This window comes from Leopardus geoffroyi, chromosome C1, assembly GCF_018350155.1.
Source record: "Leopardus geoffroyi isolate Oge1 chromosome C1, O.geoffroyi_Oge1_pat1.0, whole genome shotgun sequence".
Lineage (NCBI taxonomy): Eukaryota > Metazoa > Chordata > Mammalia > Carnivora > Felidae > Leopardus > Leopardus geoffroyi.
In genome coordinates, this window is record NC_059328.1 from 186,579,830 (window position 1) to 186,605,614 (window position 25,785).

Sequence of the window (25,785 nt, forward strand, 5' to 3'; positions counted from 1 at the left end):
CACTTAGTGTGAGTTGCAGTAATACACATTTTAAATTTATATATTCACTGCTCTTTTCCTCTATGGGTTTGTAATGACAGTATCTGTTTCGTTAGTGCTATATCCAGCCACTAGTATGGTACTTGATCACAGAAAGCATTTGGTGAGTAAATAAAGAATGAGCAGGCCGGAAGAGGGGAAGCAGTGATGGGCTTCCTTATGGTACATCAGCTTGCAGGTGAGGGAGGGCTTCAGGAGAGCCTCGGGTCTGCTGACTGCTCAGTGAGGCTGTACAGGAAGGTTCTTAAGGAGAGAGGTATACAAATAAATTTTCACCAGCACCCTAGCCACATATTCTGTCCATTTCAAAGACTTGCCGATTTTTACACCTAGAGGGACGCTTCTCCTTCATGGCCCAGTGTAAATGTGCCAACCCTTTTCTTTTTAAAATTTATTGAGCAGCTAATATGTGCCAAATTCTATATCCAACACTTAACATGCATCATCTCTTTTCATTTTTACTGAGACTCTAGCAGGTCATATCCTCATTTTACAGCTGCAAAACCAAGTTTTGACAGTTTAAACAGTTCATCCAGGGTCCTAGAGCTAGGATGGAGCAGGGCCAAGATTAGAATACAGGTTGGTTTCAATTCAAAGCTCCTAAGACATTTAGCTGTCTCCTCTGTAATCTGCCTTCTCCAGGCAAACTTTACTGGTTCTTTCTCTGGAGTACCACAGTACCTTGTTCATAAAGACAGCACAGGGTTACTATACACTTTCAGGTGCAAACGGTTCTGGCTCCACTGCTCCACTGTCCCCTTCAGGGCAGGAACTGTATCTGTTCCCCTCTGTGTTCTCTGTGCCTGTCACTTAGTGGGGGCTCAACCAACATCTGTCTGCTGGGCTGACCTTTGGAATGATAGGCACTTACTATGCTATTTTATATTTTTAAAATTTCACCAAATACGGTACCTAACATGATCAGATCTCAGAAATATTCCTCCCATCTCTGTTATTGAAATTTAGAGGACATATACACATTCTCCTACCCATATAATGTTTAGGTCACATCACAGTCACCTGACCTCCACCCCCATATTATTGTGGATGGCAAATGCAGAGTGATAAGATGGCCCAAACCTGCTCACAGAATAGGCCTTTGACCCCAAACAGCAGCTAGATACAGCTACAAGTTGGCATTGTCTCACTCAGCAAATAGTTGTTAAATACCTACACATGCACATGATCGGTCAGGCGGGGTGGGCATGTTGACTATGCAGAGGTGTCTGAGCGGAGGACTCTTGCCCTCATGCCGCTTACCATCTAGTAAGCATGGCACGTACACACTCAGCATGTAGGGTAGAAGGCGCTAAGTGTAAAGAGACACCTGCTGATAAGAGCTGTGGGAATTGTAAGGAGGCAGGGTGACTTCTGGTGACTTCTGGCAGGGCTAGTGGAGAAGGACCCCACGGAATACGTGGCACTTCAGCTGGACTCTAAGATTCGGACAAGCAGACACCTCTCCTGTCAAGGACAAAGCTCACAGGGGTGGGGGTGGGGAGCCAACACTGGGCAGAGCGAGAGGGGCGTTGGGAAGGGCAGGCTGGAGCTGCTGATGGCCATGAATGCTCAGTTGTAGAGATTTAGCTTTCTTCTCAAGAAAGGGAGTAGAATGGCCATGATTATACTTTAGGAAGTGCAGTCTGGCAGGAACCTCAGAATGAATTTGCAGAGGAGACGCCGGAAGCAGAGAGAGCAGTTATTTTTTGTTTATTTGATAATACTGGGTCTCTACTGATCACACAGCTGTGTAGGTGGATTGAAAACTTTGGTCAGAGAACCATTTTTGAAACTCAGACACAGTCTAAGTGACTCATCAGTAAGCCAAGAAGAATTTCTAAGGAGTCATCACAGACAGGTTCAAAAAATGCACAGTGTGAATGAGGAAATCTGCTAACAGCTCTTAAAGCAGACAGCGCAAGTCCAGGGGAGGGAGGTTAATGTGGGAAACTGAAACTGAGCAGCGTCTGTGAAAGCCACTCTGCCTGGCTGCTCAGCGCAGGCGAAACGCCAGCAGGGCGGGCCTGAGGCAGAACGGGGCAAAGCCTGCCCGGCCAGATAGAAAGCCCCAGAGAGAGGAAGGCAGGAGAGATTAAACCACTGAAGGTAAAATCAAAACAACTTCTGAGATGCAAAAGGCGGATTTCTCAATTGCAAACTGAATTTGCCAAACCGGATTTAAATTAGTAGAAGCCAAACAAGGGAACGATTTGAGAAAGGTAAAGCTGTTGCTAAATGAACCGCTACCTAGAGGTCCCGACGGTCGCCCAGCAGCCTGCACTGCCGCCTGCTCCACCCCTCCTGGACCGCTCTGTTCATGGCCTGAGAACCCTGGAGGGATGCAGTCAAGTGCAGCTTCAAACAGTGGGCTTCGACGTGAAGCTGCAGCAGCAGGCACACCAGCTTGGGCTGTGGCAGTGGAGTAAAGGCTGTATGTCTGAAGCAGCCCCAGAAACAGCCTCTTCGAAACAGTCACTGCAGGCGTGAATTTTATGAGTTCCCCGTATGCAAACTACCATTAGTCACGCATTGATTGATCCATCCCTCCAGGAGCTTCATTTCCAAATGCAAAGGCAGCCTTTCAGTACAACCTCACTATAACCCTGCCTTTGTCATCCACTCCTTATTTTTAAAGCTACATCATAATGAGATCTTTTTTAGATTTAAATGCTTAGACCCTTTATAACTCTGCTGCGTCATGAATAGGGACCCTGTGAGGTTCCTGTATTTTTATGTGCACGTATAAGCACGCAGAATTTCTCCATCTTTCTCAAAGACATTTTCATTGGAAAGTAGACGTAGTGAATTTATAAATAAGAGGGTGGAAAAACAATACTCCCTTCACATTAGCCAAGCCCTGGGATTAAAGCAAACACAGAGCTTGGCCCAGAAATACAACTAGAATTCAACATTACTATGGAATCCTAAGAATAGGCAGAGATTCTGTTTTCCCATTTCTTTAAAACTTGACATTCCTATCTTAAGTATCTTCCTCTGAGAATTGTGTGCAATATTCATAGTTAGATTTAGTATCAGAACTCAGTTATTGACAATTTTCTTAGGATATGTTCGGAGCTAGAATATATAAAATGACAAGGATAGATGTTTTCTGTATCTGACCGTGGTTTTATTTTTTTTTTTTCCTTTTAAAGAGGAATAGGCAAGTGTTGTATAAATGTCTAAAAAGAAACTGTCCTTATATGCTGTGGTTTATATATTATGTTTTACTTTAATATAGTAAAATATGTTTTGCAGAGGAGAGACTGGAAGCAGGGAGAACAGTTATTTTATGTTTGTTCCATAATTCTGGGTCTTTACTGATCACACAACTGTGCAGGTGGATCGAAAACATTGGTCTACATGGGGGAAAAAAGTTACAGAGAGGGAGGGAGGCAAACCATAAGAGACTCCTAAGGACTGAGAACAAACTACATGGAGAGTGGGGAAGAGAGGAAAGTGGGTGATGGGCAAGGAGGAGGACACTTGTTGGGATGAGCACTGGGTGTTGTATGGAAACCAATTTGACAATAAACTATATTTTTAAAAAAGAAATCTTTGGTCTAATGTAATTATAATGCAGTTAATGTAATTAATAACTAATCATTGCATTATTTAGAAGGGTATGGCTGATAAAATAATAATGTAATTTTTAAGGTTTTGTTAATGTTTATTTTTGAGAGAGAGAGAAGAGAGAGAGAGAGAGAGAGACAGCACAAGAGTGGGGGGAAGAGAGAGAGGGAGACACAGAATCTGAAGCAGGCTCCAGGCTCTGAGTTGTCAGCACAGAGCCTGCTGCGGGGCTCAAACCTACAAACTGTGAGATCATGATCTGAGCCTTTGTCGGATGCTTAACCAACTGAGCCACCCAGGCGCCTCAGAAATTTTATTTATTTTTATTTTTTAAAGTTTATTTATTTTCAGAGAGAGAGAGAGGGAGGGGCAGAGAGAGAGAGAGAGAGAGCATCTCAAGCATGCTCCAAGCTGTAAATGCAGAGCCTGACTGGGGAGGGGGGACCTCGGTCCCACAAACCGTGAAATCATGACCTGAGGTGAAATCAAGAGTCAGGCTCTTAACCAACTGAGCCACCCAGGCACCTCAAGATTTTTGTATAACACTAACCAACCATAGTAGCTTGAAATGTTAGAATTTTATTTAAAAGAACTACATTAGAAGGGTAACATGTAATGTTTATATGTAACTCCAATGCACTGGTAACTATTAAGCCAATTGTATCTGTTGTTGGACAGATCACATTGTTAGTGATTTTCCTGGCTAAATGCAGGTGTTTTTGTTCTTGTTTTTCTCTCAGCTTCTCTTTAAAAAAAAAAAAAAAGGGAAATGGGGATGTATTGGTCAAAGAGTACAAACTTCCAGTTATGAGAATAACAAGTTCTGGGGATCTAACATACAATATGGTGATTATAGCTAATAATGCTATATGCTGTACTTGAAGGTTGTTGAGGGTAGATCCTAGACGTCCTCACCACAAAAAAGAAATGGCTATGTAATGGAATGGAGGTATTAGCTAATGGTGTGGTGGTAATCATTCCTCAGTATATAAATGTACCAAATCAACACCTTGTACATCTTAACTTACACAATAATAGAGATAGAGATAGAGAGAAAGCTATCTTTCTAACATGATGAGTGAATAAGAAAGTACAACTTAACAAAAGACAGGATAGTTGAGAGATCCTCACATGGCCTTTGCATGGCCTCGTAGGCCATGCATGATTTAGTCCCTGCCTACCACTGGTCCCTGCTTATATTCTTTTTTTTTTTTTTTTTTTAATTTTTTTTTTTCAACGTTTATTTATTTTTGGGACAGAGAGAGACAGAGCATGAACGGGGGAGGGGCAGAGAGAGAGGGAGACACAGAATCGGAAACAGGCTCCAGGCTCTGAGCCATCAGCCCAGAGCCCGACGCGGGGCTCGAACTCACGGACCGCGAGATCGTGACCTGGCTGAAGTCGGACGCTTAACCGACTGCGCCACCCAGGTGCCCCTCCCTGCTTATATTCTAAAGGCCTCAGTTCTGCCTCCCTCTGTGCCTTACTCCACATTCATACTCTTCCCTCTACCTAAAATGTCTTTCCTTTTACCTCCTACCCATCTCTTTTCACTTGTCCTTCAGATATTAACATACCTATATAAGGTCAAGTCTCCTTGTCATATGATTGAATGGCATTAATCACAATGTATACATATATATTTATTTATGTGATCATTTGATCAACACGTACATCCCCCTCTAGTCTGTAAGTTCCAGGAAGTTTGGTGCCTTTGTCACACAATAGGCATTCAAAAAATGTTCACTGAGTGGATTTTTAGAGAGGGGAAAGAGAAAAGGTGAGAAGGAACCTATATCTGAAGAAGTAAATTTTTTAATATAGAATCTAAAAAAGTAAGAACTATAAAAGGTGAGAATAGAAAAAAAAAAAAGCAAAGGAATCTTGAGACACATACATACAAATACATATATTACATTAGAGTCCTTGGTTAAACCCACATGTTTATGAACGTCAAGATTCAAAACCAGCTTTCTGATCAATAGTGTCAAACTTCTGTAAGTTATGTACTTCCAGCTTGTGCTGTTTTCTCATTATAATCTAAGTACTCTCATGTACAGATCTATATGAGATAGGCTGCCTATTTTCTGACATAATTAGGAGCTAGGCTATATTTAACTATACTTAACTAAATGTTCTGGTTAGGAGAGTCACATTACACATATCGTACCCATATAATCTGTAGTCCATGAATCTGATTACAGTAAACTGCATGTAACTCTAAAACTCAATTAGCCATAATTTAACCATTGATAAAAACACACAAAGATTGTGCTGTGCTTTCATGATCATCATTATGGCTACCACTTACCTTTGCACCATGAGGACTCTAGAATCTATCAGTAGCAGCTACAATAATCCCCTTGATAGAAAGCTGGGTGAGCTAGGTTTTGCTCAGATAAGTAGAGCATACTGTAGTAATTCCAAGTTCTGTGAGATAGAGGTCAATGAATTCTATTAGTAAAGAATACATGCTAAATTTAACTAAGAAATACATATAGGTCATTAAAAATTTATTATCAGCTTAGCTTAACCTATTAAAATCCTTAGCTTTCATATATGTATTTACTTTTACGATGTTTTAAATGTTTGATTTTTAGAAATGTGTTTGGGAACATTCTGTATTATGGCTAAGATTGCCATTTCAGAAGTACAATGCCCCACACTTTTATGTCTTTGTAAGCATTAATGGAGTTTTACAGCACACTTGTGTGAGCTTTGAGATGACTGCTTGCACTGTGCAGATAAGAGAAGCTGAGGCATGGGGCTATTTCTGTAAGTTTTCCAAAGATGCCCCCTGAGCCAGTGTAGAGGAGAGCTTGAGACAGAAAACGATCTGTGTCTTCACTGAAAACACCTCTTGTATGCATCCTTAGTCTTGGGGATAGGTTGAGGGTGAAAAACCAGAATTGGCTTTTCACACTTACTACCACAGTCCTAACAAGGAGCTCTTGGTGGACATGTATACATAAATAAAAAGGGTATCAAGGTGATTAGCAGGATGAACTTTTGCTGGTCTGAAATGCTTGAGTCTGCTTGATGGCAAGATAGATTAGTTGGCTTTTCAAGGCCTTCTAACAGTTATAGTCTATCCAGTATGGACAATATTTAAAGTGTTTACCTTTCTTTTTCTTTTCTTTTTCCTCATAGATCTATGCAGTTCGCTCAGTTGTTCCCAACAAAAGCAATAATGAAATCGTGCTGGTGCTACAACAGTTTGACTTTAATGTAGATAAAGCAGTGCAAGCCTTCGTGGATGGTAAGCATACATGACCCCTGAACCTGTTAGAACTAAATATTCTATATGTTCTGTGTTTTTCCTCAAATGCATTGAATGTCAATTAGCTACCGACAATGTAATTCTCATAAAAATATGCTAAGCTTTAAAAACACATCCATATACTCAATAAGAGCAGAATTTGGGATTTCTTTCTCCCTCGTGTAAAAAAAAAGATTGTACCTAGTTTCTAAAAGATACCTATTATAATGATGCTAATTCCATTGTCCACCAGTCTTTCCAATTTGTTATTAAACATGCCCTTTATTTGATGGTGTCCTTGTGAATGGAGGGTAATGCACCTCCTTCCTGATCTGGAAAGCCTCCTCAACTCTTCAGCATAGCTGTACTTAGCTGCAGTCCTTGAACTCGATGCTTACATGGTCTGAGAGGACTGGTTTATTCTTTTTTTTTTTTTTAATGTTTGTTTATTTTCGAGACAGCATGCTCACACCCCTGTGCCGGGGAGGGGCAGAAAAAGATGGGGGGGTGGGGGTGGAGACAGAGGATCAGAAACTAGCTCAGCGCTGACAGCAGAGCCTGATGTAGGGCTCAAACTCATGAACCATGAGATCATGACCTGAGCTGAAGTCAGATGCTTAACCAACTGAGCCACGTAGGTGCCCCAGTGCTGCTTTATTCCTTAGTAGCCTTAGTCTGTGATTTTGAGATTGCCTAATTAATCAGAATATCAATTCTGCTCATCTACCTCTAGATCCTTTTTGCTGTCTAAAACAGAATTTTCTTTAGACAAGCAATTGCCAGTGATATCATAGAATCCAAAGTCTTAGGAATATGTTTATCTTATAAATTTGTAACCTACGACCTTATATTTCCTGTATATTATGGGGAAATTCTCCCCTCCTATTTGAACAATTTCCACTTATGGACAGAGGTCTCGTACTTGTCCTCAGTTACCATATGGGTTCTGTCCTGGTATTAGTTTCTATGTTGTAAATATGGACTGGCTAAATATAATCTGATAAATCGGGTCAGGGAGCACCTGTCAGCACATTTCTCAGTTATATCCTATTTATACTTTCTTTGTTAAGGATGGTTTGATTTACTTATTTTCCTAGGATTGGAATAATTTTCCTAAAGTTCTACAAGTATGGTTGCATTTCAGGCCAGGTCTTGAAACCAGGCCACACTCTAAATCTAAATTCTCTCAACTAATCTCAAGATTTAGGGTCCTAACTGATTTAAAAAATGATTGTCATTCAAAATAGACCTGCAAGCAGACCCATAATGAGCAACCTTTCTGTTTCTCTCTGTCTCATGGACTGGCAGATACAGAGTTTTTAGTCATAAGAAAAAAATAGTAGAAAATCTGATATTGATCTAATTCGCAGCATTTGGTGCAATTTGTCTCAAGAAAAAAATTTTGGAAATCTGCACATACTGGCGCAGATAAACTCTCAAGATTCACTTGCCAACGTCATTCACATGGAAAAAAGCTTTAGGACAGGAAAAAGGTTATTATCCCCTTTCTTCCCCACCCTCACTTGGATTGAAGCCCCCACATTCCCCATCATGAAAGTTTTCATTACAAAGTGACCCTGATGAAATGAACAGATGCTCAGTAACTGATAGACTGTCATCAAATCCGTTTGTATTTAAATAGAGCACCTTGCTTGTCCTTGAAATTGTCACCTCGTTGTCAGTGTTGAGATCTCATTGAAAAAACCCATTGATTGCTGAGAAATCTCATATCACTTTGGTTGGGGACCAGTTGGAAAACTTGTTTAAAAACCACTGAAGTTCGGAAATATTTGTTAGGAATCACTTATGAGGCGTATTAAAAGCACTATTTCTGAGTGGCTTCAAAAGCTTCAAGCAGTTTCAGTATAATTAAAATTTAATAATAACACTTTCAAAATTCTCTGTGAACATGAGTATTTCTTCTTCAGAATTGCTCTCGAAAAGCTCATTGTCCAAATTGCAAATAGAATTTATGTCAAAATGTGAAAATTAGAGGAATAATTGTAAAGCCATAAGCAACTCACCTCCTTTCTCTGATTAGAAAGAACATTATTTAACAGTGCTTTTTAATTTTATTTTATTTAGAAAACTGAAGTTTAGCTGTAAGTAAACACTACCCTAATGATTATTAGCCATTGGATCGGCTAAGAAAAAAGCCTAATAAAAGTGACTTTCTAAAGTTCTTCAAAAGGAGAATACTGTGAAACATTAATTCTCTGGGCAAATGAGAGAAAGACCAGCTCAGTTAATAAAAAGTCTGAATTATAACTTACTTTTAAGTGCGGTATTATTATTTCAAGTACATGTAACTCAGAAAGCCTAAGAGGGGCATTGAATTGGAAACTTTGAATAGATAGGAATAATTAGCCTGTCTAAACATTTGTCAAAGCAATATGGCCTCTGCTTATCTAACAGTGACAGTGGACTCAATAATTGGGACCCTACTAATTTGAAATTTGTTATGAAGACCGGCCTGAAGTTTATCTCTGTTTAGCCAACACACTCATTGTACAGAACTATTAGTATAATGAGATTGTATGAAAAGGCTTAAAATTGTTAAAAGAATACATTTAAGAGCTACTCTTTTAGAATTACCTATTTATAGGAAAACAAATGATGTACTCATTACCAATAACGTATTGTTGAAATTACCCCCAGCCCAGTTGGAATGAGGGAAGAACTTTGTTACACCACGTGGAAAACAGTTATCATAGCTGACTAACAGTATGCATGTCTTTTAAAATATTTTACAGCTTAATCAGGTTAGACTTTTCCTCTGAGTCTGTGCAAGGCCACATATGTATGTGAATAGCATGGAGAAAACCTGAGATTAATATGTCAGTCGATGAATTTCTTTTGTTTCAAAGTAGAAGCCTCGCAAAGAGCACATCCCATCCTTATGCACAGTGACGAGAGCAAAACCAACCTCAGATAATCTGCCCTCCTTATCACGCTGCTCAAGTTCAAGTTGCAAACATAATGAGTGGGGGCAGAAAAAGAGCAGGAGTGGCCAAGCAAAAAGCTTTGATGCACTTGGTTAATAATATTCAAAATCCCATGTTTGGTCTGGAAGATTATAGGTATTTTGATTCATACATCAAACAGAACAATTTTAATTCCACCTATGGCAATGAAGCTAACAGAACATTCTCAAGATATATTTCATTTTCTCTAAGACAACATAATGATAAAAAGGTAAGCTTCATGTAGTGGGGCTTAATACTTTGATAAAACCAAGATCATGCAGTGAATTAAATGAAAGTCTGGAAATAAAAAATGAAACTGGCATTTTTATTAAGGTAGGATGTATCAAAACAAATGAAAAAGCCACAAAAAAAAAATTGCTACCAGGATGGAAAGACAGAGATGAATTTTGTGTGGTGTTTTATTATGTGAATACGTGTTGAAGGTTCTTTGTCTTTGTCTAGGCAGTGCAGTTCAAGTTCTAAAAGAATGGAATATGACAGGAAAAAAGAAGGTAAGATTAATACTGATTGTAAATTAATCACATCTCCAATCAAAACATCCATGGTTGTTACCATTTAAACAAGGTTACCAATTTTATGCTTCTTTCAAATATGTTGGTATGTAGACCGAGAAAACTTGCAAATTCAAGACTCTCTTCAATTACCAGCCACCCTCACTACTAATGCCCTTGTTTTCTGTTGGAGTGTTTTTTAACCACCAGGTGTGCTTTAGAAGCCCCAGAGTTTTTCTTTTTAAGTATTAAGGGGAACCCAGCCGGAGAATTCAAAGGATTCAAGATGTTAACTTGCCTGAACATATTCCGTAGCACAAAGGAAAAAATTAGGGAGTGTTTTAAAGATACTTGAAAAGCTCTAAATATATTTTCACATGTTTTTCCAACTGAAAGAATCTGTCCAAAGCTGCCCTGAGTTGTTTTTTTGTTTTTTGTTTTTTTGTTTTTTGTTTTTTGCTGAGTTCTAAACTAGATCTTTAACAAAGGAACAAGAAAAGACCTTAAAGCCATAGTAAGAAAGGGACCAATTTTTTTCCTTCTTGATAACCCTGGCAAACCACTCTTTGAGAACAGAGGGAAGGAGATTTTACTCTGCCCTCTTCGAATTATTTTCCTTTCTTGGCTAGTCACAAAGGGTTTGACTTCTGGGCACACGTGAGGTGCGCCTGTGTGCACATGGCACTCTGTCTCCAGAACATGCCTGCCTAATCTTGTGTACATATATGGAGCTCACTAGCTCCTACAACCTGCAGTCTTGTTCTTGGCCTGCAACCTGTTTTAGTCTGATTCTGTTTTCAAAGGAACTGCCCCATCCGTACCCATAATTTCCCAGCCAGGCCTTGTGTTTTGGGTATCCCGCAATATAATACTCCAGTCTACCCTTCCCCATGAGGGAAGATCACAGGCCCACAGAACAGGTTTTGAGAAAACAAAAGGCAGCATTACTTCCATAAAATCCTGAGATGACTGAGATTACTGAAATTACCCTTCGCCCTCTGTTCTCCCTTTAGTTTCTTGTGGAATAGGAGGAATTGGGAGATTTTTTTTTAACCTTTGTGTGTCACCCTTTTTGACAATCTCTGCTTATCTCTACTCATGGTTTCCCTGACTTCTGTGTGAGCTGAAAATGGTTTGCAAGTGATTGAAAGGCAATATTGACATGTCCGTGGAAAAATCTCAGATGTGCGGTTTGGGTATCAGATTTCTCTGATGTGAAAAAAGGAGCAGAGGAACAACTGCAGACCCAGCTCACTGAGCCTCCATCTTAGAGGTTCAGTGGGCAAATGGTCTCCCCAGCCCAGCAGACATGCAGCTTGCATGGGAACCTGTGCCTCCAGCCCTTCCCTTCACCCAGGGAATGGCTTCTCTCAGCCAGAGGAGCACTACTGGGGGAATGATTGTGGTTTCAATGGGAAAGAAAGGGAATGAGGAAGAGAATTAAGAGGAAACAGTTTCTTTTTATTTTTTCTGTTCAAATGTGTTGAAGAACAAAGCCAGGCTGATGTTCCACTGGCACTCACTGCTGCAGCAGGTGGATGGGACAGGGTCTGCTCTAATGGGTCAGGCATCTGTTCTGCTTGGCCAAGGTCTGCGCCGTCCTGAATGTTAAATACATTGAGTACCCCGAAGGTACAAAACCAAAGTCAAGTAAAGCGTGCAACATAATTGAGAACATCTTTTTAACTTCCTGTATATTATTATGTGTCATCCATTAGGGCATCTTAGGAGAGGTACCGTAAAACCCTGCCATATTGTGATAATTGGGGTCCAAAAACATTTTAATGGTCTAAAATGCAGGGTGGTGTTATTTCAAAGTAAATAAAGTGAAACCATGTAATGCTGTTCGCCTCATAGCCGAGAGGTCGTCCAGGATTCCAGCTGCACGGTCCAAATCCAGGTGGACCCAGATCGGTTTGGCATGGCTTTATAGCAGTTGTCTGCGCCAGCTTAAATTCTCATGGGGATGATTATGTGTCCTGTGGCTGCCTTGCACTCCGTGGACAGTGGCAGCCATGCCAGGAATCTCCTGGTTGATTGGTATCTATCTCAGCAGACCCAACCTGGACTTTGGGGACCTGCCTTCTACTTCTTCATCTTGCAAGGACTTGCCTGCCCTTTTCCTGCTGATTCTCCTCCTCAACCTCCTATCCTCCCCGGAGGATCAGAACCCTTGTCTCCCACCACCACATCACCAATTTAAGAAATGTGAGCTCTTCTCCAGTGGCACAATATCTGAATTCAAGTTGTTTGAAAGCAGTTCTCACAGGATTCTACTATATTACCGTTCATATATATATGGCTTCAATTTGCTCCAATAATATTTCAACTTTTAGGCCATTCCCTGCTATTTTTTTCCTTTTAAGGGAACTTTTATTTGCTCACTATGTTTATGAGGTAAAAGTTTACACAACTTACTGTGAGAAAGAAGATACTTACATTAATGTCGGTGGTTAATAAAAATGTAGGTGTTTTCGCCCATTCAAAGGGCCAGAAAGCAAACAAGGTAACATACTTCATTTTGATGTCTAGGTTCACTTTGTATCTAAGGGGTCTGAGCTGAATAATATTATCTTCTCATTTGTTTCTCATTCTAGAACAATAAAAGAAAAAGAAGCAAGTCTAAGCAGCATCAAGGCAACAAAGATGCTAAAGACAAGGCAGAGAGGCCGGAAGCAGGGCCCCTGCAGCCACCACCGCCCCAGATACAAAATGGCCACATAAATGGCTGTGAGAAGGACAACTCATCCACCGATTCTGCCAGTGAAAAACCAGTCCTTATCCCTCGTGAGAAAAAGATCTCGATACTCGAGGAACCTTCAAAGTCCCTTCGTGGGGTCACAGGTCAGTAATTCTCGTACAGAGTTGCTTAGGAAGGCACGGAAGAAAAGGATGCAGAGGGAACCCACTGAGTTGATTGTTTCTACTGTTGATATTGTTGAAAGAGAAGGGTTGTTCTGCATCGTGCAGGGATGCAGACATCTTCCCATAGGAAGGGGGTGGGGAGGATGTTGCAGGGCCAAAGAATAAAACTCAGCTTAGCCCCGCACTAAGTCAGAGGATTATTTTTTCCAAGGAACATAGTTCTAATCTGTATTAGCATCATCGGGAAAACAGAAATTCCAGTTAAAAGAAATTTTCTTTCAAGACACCTTTTCCTGGGATAAGGGAGAAATAATTGATGACAAGAGCAAATGTTATTAAAGGGTAGATCAAATTATTTTAACTTTTGGTATTTTATATTATGTGACAGAACCTAACCTTCCAGGGTGTTAGAATCTGGAATATTAATTATTTGTGCTATAGCTGTATCTTAATCAGTCCACCAAAGGCTACTTTTTAATCAAGTGTATGACGTTGGGTGTATCATTTCATCTCTAGTGTCCCATTTCCTTTCTGTAAAATAAGGAAACTATACTACAATGTACTAGATCAGTGGCCCTCAATACCGTCTTACTGAATGCTCCATTTGATAACAAATCCTAAAATAAAATTCATAGATAATATAATCTATATAATCTATCTAGAAACAGGATTTCAATAAAGCAAAAAATATGAGAAATCAGGAACCACTAAAAAATAGAAAACCTGATAAAATGGTCTGATATACACACCCACTTATAATGAATCGCTTTGCACTTAAAAGAGAACAGTGGTCAACAAGATATTGTAGACAGTGGTTTTTTTTGTATTTCACCTGTGATGTAAGAGCTGAATGAGAATGTTTGTATATAGACACAGCATCGCTAGGAAAACAGCTACTACAAATGCAGGCTGATGCAGGGGTGCTGGTTGTTAGATACCGTGACTACAGGTGTCGTTGGCCATGTGATTTTCCCAAATGGTGCAAAACTTTTGATTGGTTCCGAACACCATAAAATACAATCTGTTCTTAGTTTACCCAGTATTAAATCCCAGAAATCTAAGTAAATCCTGGAAATCTGTAGGAAAATTATATTAAAAAATACTTGTGTTTATATGTAAAGCGTCCAACAGGACATGAGAAAGTTCAGGACACAGGATGATTCTTTGTTGTGCAGGATGCCTGTGATTGTAAGTCACCTGGCTATAGGTGTAGGCCCCTCTCCCACACACAAATTTTAAAAATGCCCCATCAGTTTTTCAAAATGCCTTCGAAGCGGTGGTAGATTCTCCCAGTGAGGACCAGATAATTCCTGAAGTCCTTCTAGTTACAAAATCCTGCTTTTATTGACTCAGTGACTCTTTAAATTCTTCCTACACGCAAAGCACTGTGCTCTCAGGCCACAGTAAATTCAGAGAAGGGTATGGTATGGTTGAGGCCCTGAGGGAATCACATCCTATTATTTATTCTTGAAGAGAAGGCTGGGTTTACAGTTTAGGGAAGAGAGGTGCTACATCCAACTGAGTGACCCGGGGAAGTTTTGTGGGAGTAGTAGTTATTGAAGGACCCATAAATTTGAATGAGGAGAGGGGATTTGGAAGGTTGAAAAGAAGTGGAGAAAACTTGACTCCATACTCTTGTATGTCTGCCGTCTCTGAGTAAGACAGGCCCTGCCTAGGAAGAATTCAGTCCAATAGAAGATGATGCAAACAGAACATCTCCTGGTGACATGTCCCAAATCAGGGCTCCACTGAGGAAGCAATACATTAAATAACTGACATGCTACACAGCACATTAGTGAGTTTGCAACTTGCTCACGAAGCACTAATTTTCTTCCATAAACACATTACCTACCAACTCTCTTAATAGTGAGTGCCGTAATTCAGATCATCCTTACTGTGCAATGCTTCCTTAAAACCAACCCAACAGGGGCGCCTGGGTGGCTCAGTTGATAAAGTGTCCGACTCTTGATTTCGGCTTAGGTCATGATCTCACAGTTTCATGAGTTCGAGCCCCATGTCAGGCTCCATGCTGACGGTGTGGAGCCTGCTTGAGATTCTCTGTCTCCCTCTCTCTGTCCCTACCCTACTTGTAATGACTCTCTCTCTCAAAATAAATAAACTTAAAAATTAAAAAAAAAAAAAATAGCCTATTTCCCTTTAGAATCTAAATTTTCCAGGAATTTTTTAATTCAGTTTTTACTACGCCTACAGTTTTGAGAATGTTTTGATTTATAGTAAGGGCAGGGGAAAGAAATTAAATAATTGAGTGGCAGATTCCCAACTTTGCTTGTTATTGCTTTCACACGAATTACTTTCAAAATCTAATTACTCAAGTTGCTGTTTTGATATCAATCACAGACTAAAAGCCTAGCACGTATATTTGTTCATTTACTTATAATTTATACCTTCTTTCTAAAACAATTTCGGTAACTCTATCAAGTATATGACATTAGAGCAAATTCAATATTGAAGCGCTTCACTTCACAGTGGATAGCTGCCATGAAAGTTAAGTACCCACTGGAGGAGTTCTCTGTACAAGGAGGTTTTTGTAAACTCTAACATGAAACTTTGTGTGAAGAATCCTTCATTGCACAAAGAGCCATCCCAATATCCTTTCAGTTTTATAAGTTTAGCATGAAGGCATTGAAGTATGTCAGTATTATTTGTTAACGTTACTGGTTCACTTCAAATCTATACTTCACGTAAGTTTTCCTGTTAAGGACTGAATGATGATCATGGAAGATTATTAGATGATTTTGCAAAAGGAAGGGAATCCTCCTGGTTGACCATTAACATCAGCAGCAGCTCACTCATAAATTTAAAAATGAGTTTGTCACTAGTTAGGTTTTCTTTCCCAAAGATAATGAAAGTTCATCAGGAACGTGGTGCCAAAACTGTGAAATGCCCTTGAAATGCTCATCCAATCCATTGGAAACCCCGAGACCCCTAACAGGTATTTCACAGATGAGTGTTAGGTCTTGGACATTCTGTACCCCATTTTGAATGTAGAGCCTTGGCACTGGAAAGGATGGCAGTGATCCTTGAACCCCATCTCCTCACTTTATTGCCGAGGAAGCTAGAGCCCCTCAGGTTGAGAAGATAACCCGCACCCCTGGGGTAACTCTTTTTAGTTTGCAAAAGCCTGTAATTTAATGCATGCATTCAGAGAGTCTCTGCTGAAACCGTGGGCTCCATAACTCCTAAATGATGTATAATTGAAAAATTAGGAAAAGGTAATCCTAAAAAAGCCATATAATGATATTCTGTACTTGAGTGGGTTCAAAGTATGAGTGTAAAAGAAATCTCCAGTCTGCTTGCAGTGGAGCATTTATCAATCTTTCCAATAATGAAACTGGCTCAAGAAAGCTTGCCCTGAATGCCCAGCTGGGCAGCAGGCTGTGAACATGTGGAACACACATTTTATCTTTTTATAACACCTTGATATTCAAGATTTCTCTTTTTCAAAAATTTTAAACAGAATCACTTTCTGGTAGGGGAGAAGTTAGCTTTAAGATATATGCAGGTGGTTCAGGGGTGTTAGTGTGACTTCCTACGTGAAAAATAACCACCAAACGCATCATCATTGCAGGCTGTAAATATAGCACTGTCGAGTGGGACAATGCTGCCTGTCAGCATGTAGCTTAGAAGTTTGGGAGTTTGATTTAAACTTAGTACAAAATTACTTCTTTAAGCCTTGGAGTAGTTTTTTTTTTTTTTTTTTTTTTTCTGTATTTCGGAATTTTTAATAACAGCTCAAATTAGATCTTTTACATAATCCAATCATGATCATTCTGTGTCCAAGTACAAAGTCAGACAAAGAATAGATTAAGATTTATTTTTACCAAAAGTAATGCCAAGGATCATTTTTATTCCTAAAGTCCATCTAAATGTCTAAGGCACATTATGACTTTAGGGTTCAATTTTCCTAAATATTCTTCCTGCTCTACTTTTCTTAAGGCGTGTATTACTGAAATGTTTAGGTGGTTATCACCGGATAGGTCAGAATAAGAATTCAAATTCCTGTGTGGCTTTCTCTCACTGGACACAATTCCCACTGAATAGGAAAGGAGCCGGATTACAGGCCACCAACTGACTCCATTGAGAGAAACTTTGAGGCGGGGCTTTTCTTGGCTTCAGCTCCCCTGACGGCCAGCAGGCTTCCTTTATGTCCCCTGGTCTTGTGAAGCATCCTGGGAAGCCAGCTCTTGTGTTATTCGTTACCTGTCTCAAACAGAAAGCTCCATGCTGTGTTCACTGACCTGCACAAACCGGACTTCACAATCTGCTCTGTATCACAGAACAGGAGCAGCCCAGTCATTTTGCCTTGACAATACACATTGTCTATTTGGGCATGGCACTGGCACAGAACTGCTTTCTCATTCTCAAAGTGAGCGGAACCAAACATGAGAGAAAGGATCCCGTTATTTTAGAATGTTCGCTGCTTGTCCCTCATTTGTGCGTCTTGTTAACACCCCACACCACCACACACACACACACACACACCTCACCAGACTGTTTCACAGTATTTTTATAGTATGCGGTTTCCTATAGGATTTCCAAGCAGATTTTTTTAATGCTACTGTCAGTCCTAGTCTCAAGATTATCTCCCCTGCTTCTCTAAGCCCCTATATTGGACCAGAGGATTAGAAAAGATCAACAAGATGAAAGCAGCTTGCCTGGAACTTTAATAGTACAGCCAAATGTGTATATTCCAGGATTTCGGCAGTGCCAGCCCTCCAATGGAAGCAATATAATATTGTAGCTAAGAACCAGGCTTTAGCGTTAGAGGTGTTTGGATTCAAGTCTTGGCCTCATCGCTTACTAGGTGTGTGACCTGGGACAAGTTAGCCACTCTGTGTCTCCGTGTCCTCACCTGCAAAATAGAAAATATGACTCCACTTTACAAGACTGTGGTATGCAGTAAGTGAGGTGTCTAAAGTGATTAGCACAGCATCCGGCACAGAGTCAACCCTCAGATCATTTATGTGTCTAGTAAACATTTTTAAGCATCCTGACATGAGCCAGGAATTCTAGACGAAGCAAACAAGACAGCAAAACTTCTGCCCTCATGAAGTTTGCATACGTTTTGGAAGGTGAGGTGAAGAGATGCATAATAAATCAGAATACAGCTAAGTTAAGAATTACATCTAAGAATTCTAGATGATAGTAAATGTTGCGAAGGCAGTGAGTAGGAGAGAGATCAGGGCAGGGGTCAAGATCACGTGTGTAGCAACCTGAAATAAGGCCGTCATGTCCCGTGGGTGATTGAAGAGGAGACATGGGAGCTGAGACCCAGAGGCCTCAGAGCAGGTTCTCTCACACCAGGCTACAGTGGTCCGAGCAGCCAATGTTTTATTTAAACCTTAATTAAGGACATTAGCTGAAACCCTTGCAGAGCCATAACCATGGGCTTTTTACTCTTTTTTTTAAATTAAAGATACAATACTTTCTTAATCTATGTAGCCAATACTAAATAGTGTCCTATGAACTTGCATTTTGAAAGTTTACATTTGAAGCACAGTAATTGCTATTCTCACTCCTCATTAATGATTATTTTAGCATCTAAATACTCAGTGTTAGCTCCTGTTCATGGTTGTGCACTGTGCAGTCACACCCTCAGTTTCACACCCTCAGCAGCACCATGTCAGAACTGTTTGGGGAACGTTAGGGGAGGCCTTCAACTGCATTTTCCATGACCAAGACCTCTGCTTCCTTTCTCTGGGTGTGACAAAGCAGAAAGAGACAGACACAGACATGGGGTGTAGTGACAGGAGGGCATAGGAAACACACAACCCCTCGGGTATTTTTCTGTCACCCGGGTAGAGTGAAATCCACAGCCCTCTCCCTTCTCCTTCTCATTTGAAAACTACTTTTGCTGCAGCCCTGCAGCAAAAACACAAAACTACTCTCTCTGAAGAGCTGATATCTTCATAACTTCCCACCCATACCTTGTTATGGCGATTTCAGTAACAAAGAGACTTAATTAAATGGAATGCACTCCTTGCAAAGAACAAAAGGCCTTCCAAAAAAAATTGTTTTTAAATTTTTGAACAAAGATTTAAATGGTTCTATCAAAATATAATGAGAATTGACTCTGTTTTGCAGTGAAATAAGTCAGTGAAACAAATTAAGGCAAATTGTCCACCTTGTGTCATTGGGCAGCTTAATTCATTGACTTTCTTATCTATTATCTTTTAATATAAATAAACCTGTAAAGGTATTAGTAACAAATAGAGAGACCTTGAAAGGTAATGTAAATAAAACTAAAAGGTCTGCTTCCAATCTGAAAGTTACCAGCTTTCTGCCCACCGATCTGATCAAGTTTAATAGGACTTGAAATAATAAAGTCTATCTGTCTTTGATACAGAACTTACAAAGAGGCAGAACCAACAGACATTATGTCTTTGAAATAAGCCTGTCTGTTTGGGTCTCTGTTTCAAAGTTGTTGGTTCCTCTGACTCTCTGCTAATTATCCTGTCATGCAGTGACAGAAGAATGACGGACCATGCAAATCCAGGTGCGTCATCACGGTAATGTGAAGAGAGTTTTCTTGGGGCTTTATCACTAGACCGTTATTCTGTAACATCTAAAAGAATTATCTTTACTCACTGTCATCTCTTCACCTCTGTCTCTCACTTATCATCTTATTCAGTATGGCTTACAGCCCCATCACTCCAAAGAAATTGCTCCCACGATGATTATCAATGGCCTCAGTGGATTAAATTTAGCACGCATTTTCCAATCTGTACTTTATCTTTTTCTGTCTGTAACATTCAGTGCTGTTGATCACACGATCCTTAAGGACTCTATTTTTTCTTTTCAGTTCCTCTGACATGACACCCTCCTGATTTCCCCTCCATCTTCATTGCTCCATTTTTTCCTTTGAGGGTCATTCTTCTCTACGTAGGCTGTTAATTGGTACAGCTTGTCAAGACTTGGTTTGTTCCAAGTCCTTTCTCCTATAAGACCCAGTACTGTCTTCTTAGATCATTTCAACCATGCCCAGGTTTTAATTATGTAAGCTGGCTCACAAATTCCTCTTCCCAGGCCAGGCTCCTCTCTGTGTTCCAGACTCTTACTTGACACTTTCACTTCAACAGTTCAAAGCACTTCGACAATATGCTTAAAGCAAACTCATGATCTCCCTTCCAGTCTTAGCTTTCTTTTAGTGTTCCTGATCTTAGTGAACTGTCTATCCAATGTGCAAGCCAGGAATCTAGACATCAGTTCTGACATCGTCTCCTCATCCAATCCATCAACAAGTCCTGTCGATTTTCTTTTCCAAATGTTCCTAGAACCCATCTGTTTCTCACAGTCTCTACCTGTGCCTCCCCACCAAAGCCATCATCCTCTCTTGCCTATGTTGCTGTACAAGTCCACCGATTAATGTCCTAGCTTTTAGATTGTTCCCCTCTAAGTCATTCTATATCCTGAAATCTTTTCAAAACACAAATCTGAACTCTTAAGATAAGAACCAAAAGTCTTACCATGGCCTACAGGCCCAGCGTGGTGTGGCCCCTAAGTGATGCTCCAACCTCACTGAATGGCCTGCTCCTTCTTGCTGTCTCTACTCCAACCCTCCTGGTCCCCTCTCAGTCCCTCATATAGACTGTGTGTGTGCAGTCAGGTTCAAGTCCAGAGACCGAAACCACACAGTTTATTTGAATGGGAGGAATGTAATACAGGGAATTACTAAAACACTAGAAACACGAAGAGGTGATTAACTACTAAAAGGAATAAATGAGGATTCTAAGGGTTCTAGACATGGCAGAAAAGTAGTTACTGTCTCTAGAAAGGCTGGACAATAATGAGAGCCCTCCAATCCAAGATTGAGATTGTGACCTCATTGAAAGCATGTGGAACATGCAACCTTGTGGCAGCAAAACAACTACACTAAAAACCAAACAAACAGACAAACAAAAACTGTCACAGGGCATGGACTGAGCTGTTCTGTAGAAGAACTTTACCATTGCCAGAGGGTGTAGATAGACTGGAACTGCTTGAAGCCACTGCCAGTACGGGGGATGCAGGGACCATGGCATGACTGCAGCTGGAGCTCTTCTGCATGGCTCCCACCTCCTGTGATGAGTAAGCATAACAACAAAGAACCGGAACTAGAAGAGAAGTGTATTCCTGTCCTCTTAGCCCTGCGTGGTCACTTTATTGCCCTCCACTGATAAAGCTAACATTCTGTGAGCTGGCAAAAGAGAATCGTTTGCAGGGGCCAGTTCCTGTATCACAAAGTAAGGCAAAGAAGGGTGGATTTGAGCGAAGAGAAAATAACTTGATAACTGGCACACAGGGCTTTCTCCTGCCTTAAATGCTGTCTCTGCCTGGAGTGCACTTTCCTGCCTTCTTACCTGATGAGCTCACAGGATCTATCTCTTGGGGAGTTACTCCTTGCTGTCCCTACATCAAATATGCCAATTACAGATTGCAGAATGCTATGTACTTTTCTTTCATAACACTTACCATCGTTGTAATTCCGCATTTGTCTGTGTGCTGGTGTGATTTATATGTCTTCCTAATACACTGCAAGTTCTGGAAAGATGGGGGCCACATCTGTCTTTGATCACCATTCTTGTTCTGGTGCCTGAAACAGACACCGGACACAATAGGCACTCAGACAAACAAGCCTTTCTCATGGTCTTCACTGAATTGTTAGTGATAGAATATGTAAAGTACAGGTTAAATTTAGTAAAGTGGCTGTGCTGCTTTCTAAAGATAATTAGGGATTTTGTATTTCTGATTTTATTTTTTTTTCAATATATGAAGTTTATTGTCAAATTGGTTTCCATACAACACCCAGTGCTCATCCCAAAAGATGCCCTCCTCAATACCCATCACCCACCCTCCCCTCCCTCCCACCCCGCATCAACCCTCAGTTTGTTCTCAGTTTTTAACAGTCTCTTATGCTTTGGCTCTCTTCCACTCTAACCTCTTTTTTTTTTTTTCCTTCCCCTCCCCCATGGGTTTCTGTTAGGTTTCTCAGGATCCACATAAGAGTGAAAACATATGGTATCTGTCTTTCTCTGTATAGCTTATTTCACTTAGCATAACACTCTCCAGTTCCATCCATGTTGCTACAGAGGGCCATATTTCATTCTTTCTCATTGCCCTGTAGTACTCCATTGTATATATAAACCACAACTTCTTTATCCATTCATCAGTTGATGGACATTTAGGCTCTTTCCATCATTTGGCTATTGTTGAGAGTGCTGCTATAAACATTGGGGTACAAGTGCCCCTATGCATCAGTACTCCTGTATCCCTTGGGTAAATTGCTAGCAGTGCTATTGCTGGGTCATAGGGTAGGTCTATTTTTAATTTTCTGAGGAACCTCCACACTGTTTTCCAGAGTGGCTGCACCAATTTGCATTCCCACCAACAGTGCAAGAGGGTTCCCGTTTCTCCACATCCTCTCCAGCGTCTATAGTCTCCTGATTTGTTCATTTTAGCCACTCTGACTGGCGTGAGGTGATATCTGAGTGTGGCTTTGATTTGTATTTCCCTGATGAGGAGCGACATTGAGCATCTTTTCATGTGCCTGTTGGCCATCTGGATGTCTTCTTTAGAGAAGTGTCTATTCATGTGTTCTGCCCATTTCTTCACTGGGTTATTTGTTTTCCGGGTGTGGAGTTTGGTGAGCTCTTTATAGATTTTGGATACTAGCCCTTTGTCTGATATGTCATTTACAAATATCTTTTCCCATTCCGTTGGTTGCCTTTTAGTTTTGTTGGTTGTTTCCTTTGCTGTGCAGAAGCTTTCTATCTTCATAAGGTCCCAGTAGTTCATTTTTGCTTTTAATTCCCTTGCCTTTGGGGATGTGTATTTCTGATTTTAAAAGAAATTTATAGTAATGAAGAAATTTTAAAAATGCAGTAAGGTTTAAGAAAAAAAAACAGAAACAACCACTGTTAAATTTCATTTCAGAATTTCTTAACTGCACAGATATATAGGATTTTTTAAACCAAAGATCACATTATGTAGTATGTGAACTTTTGTATTCTTTTTCCTTAGCATGACATTACAGACATTACCTCATATCATTATTTATTCTTTAAAGACATTATTTTAATGGCTACATTGTGTTCTTATGAATTTGACATATTTCTTTTTAATTCCCAAACTATTGTCCCTATGGATTGTTTCCATTTGTTTATTACTATTATAAATAATGCTATAGTGAATACTTCTTCTATATAAATCTTTATAAACAACTATGATTATTTAATTGGCATATATTCTTAGAAGTGGAATTATTGGGGTCAAAGAGTATGAATATTTTTGTAATTCTTAATATATTGCTGTCCACAAAGATTGGACTAATCTCATTGTTTTCATTTGTAAAACTGACAATTGGGCAATGGAACATTTTAAAATGTTTAATTTCCATTTGCATTGTTCTTTGTGAATATTTAAAAGCACTAAGATTATGATCAAAGAACTAATATATTATTATTATTATTATTATTATTATTATCATCATAAAACACTAACATATTCACTTAACTACTTTTAAGTGAATGTAATATGCTTTAAGCAACACAGACATTAGAAATTTTAGGCATAATTTTATAACAACTAAATTATACTGTGTCTTTTTATCAATTTTTTCTAAGTAGAACTACTTCACAATACTTTACAATGTTAATCATCATCAGACAATGTGTTTTACTGTGTATTAGGAAGATCTTAACTCAGTGGCTTAAAATAATTTCTTTAGACCTACTCTTATGGTTATACATTTCTTAAACTTAGATCTGAATTCTATGTGTACTTCTTTCAGCCTACTTATAAGTACATAAAACTTTCACTGAAAAGTAAAGTCTAACAAGAAAAAAGAGTTTTCAGAAACTTCCAAGTCTGAACACATACATGTCTATACATAGATTATGAAAAATCTTTGAATCCAAGTCCTGTATTTCTCCCAAGAGGAAGATTTGTTTTCTTTGGTACTATTAGCAAAAAAACAACCACCACAGTTTATGTTTTGTTGTGTAAAATAAATCCACACAAGAAACAATCAAATGTGACCTATAACGAAGAAAAAGATTAGAAGCAGAACAATATTGCTCATGAATAAAGAAGCAAAATCTTCAACAAAGTATTAGCGAATTAAGGTAAGCAATATATAAAAAAGATAGTACACTATGACCAAGTGTGCTTTTTCCCAGGAATGCAACGTTGGCTTAACATTTAAAAACCAATTAATGTAATTTTCTGTGTTAACAAAACAAAAGAGAAAAGCAATATGGTCATCTCAATTAGTGAAACAAAATCACTTGGCAAAATAATAAAAACTCCCAGAAAACTAGGAATATAAGAGAATTTCCCAATAAGCATATGAAAAATCTGCCCTACAGTTAATATCATATTTAATAATAAAATGTTGAATGCAGTTTCCCTAAGATCAGAGCAATGCAAGGACTGCAATTCTACATTGCACTAACCTAGGATTCCTAACCTTTGGAAAGAAAGAAGTTAAACTGCATTTAAGGATGTCATTATTGCCTATAAAGAAAATTTTAAGAAATCTACAAAAAAAAAACTAATAAGGAAATTAACAAAGTATCTAGGTATAAAGTTCAATATATAAAAACTCAGTTGTATTTTTGCATTCTAGCAGCCAACAATTGGGAAATGAAATTTTTAAAAATACTATACAATAACCTAAGATACATAAAATACCTATGAATAAATTTAAAGTTGCTCAAGACACTAAAAACTGAAAAACAATGCTGAGACCAGTTAAAGAAAAGCTAAATAAATGGTATGATGTATCATGTTAAAAGATCAAAAGATGCAATATTGTTAAGATACTGATTATCTACAAATTGATTTGTAGATTCAACTCAAGCCCAATCAAAATCCCATCTGATTTCTTGTAGAAAGATACTGATTGTTTTTGTAGAAGTAAGGTGATTCTTTTTTTTTTAAGTTTATTTATTTTGAGAGAGAGAGAGAGAGAGCTCAAGCAGGGGAGGGGCAGAGAGAGAAAGAGAGAGAGAATCCCAAGCAGGTTCCACGCTGTCAGCATGGAGACCAATGCAGGACTTGAGCCCACAAACTATGAGTTCATGACCTGAAATCAAGAGCCAGAAGCTTAATTGAGCCACCCCCGTGCCCTGAAATAAGCTGATTCTTAAATCTACATTGAAAAGCAAAGGTCCTAAGATAGCCAAAACAATCTTGAAAAAGAAGAGCAAAGTTGGAGGGCATATATGACCTGATATTAAGACTCGTTATATAGCTACAGTAAACAGGAAATGTGGTGTTAGGGGTAAGGATAGACAACTACATCCATGGAATAGAATGTGGTCCAAAAATAGACTACACATATATAGTCAATTGATTTTCAGCGAAGGTACCAACATAATTCAGTGGGGAAAGGTGAACTCAGGTTTACTATGCTATGGTCTTATGCTACATTTTCATATTTTACATATTAGTTGTTAAAGGCAGAGAGACTGTGTCTCATTTATCACCTATGAATAAGCCAGTGCTAGCACGTAGTGGGCCCTCCATATATGTCTGTTGAGTTAGATTGAATCAGAAACCAGAATGATACTCA

The 25,785-nt window shown here is 39.3% G+C and overlaps 1 protein-coding gene across 14 annotated transcripts in view; it reads left to right on the forward strand.

The window, feature by feature from the left end:
* The window catches only part of SPATS2L (spermatogenesis associated serine rich 2 like), a 167,482-nt gene that overhangs the window by 100,475 nt on the left and 41,222 nt on the right, over positions 1 to 25,785 (forward strand). For all 14 annotated transcript variants that reach the window (XM_045480662.1, XM_045480671.1, XM_045480667.1 and 11 more), the window contains 3 exons: positions 6,760 to 6,868; positions 10,297 to 10,346; positions 12,944 to 13,190. In XM_045480662.1, coding sequence (XP_045336618.1) covers positions 6,760 to 6,868; positions 10,297 to 10,346; positions 12,944 to 13,190 — 406 coding nt within the window. The remainder of the gene's footprint in view (positions 1 to 6,759; positions 6,869 to 10,296; positions 10,347 to 12,943; positions 13,191 to 25,785) is intronic.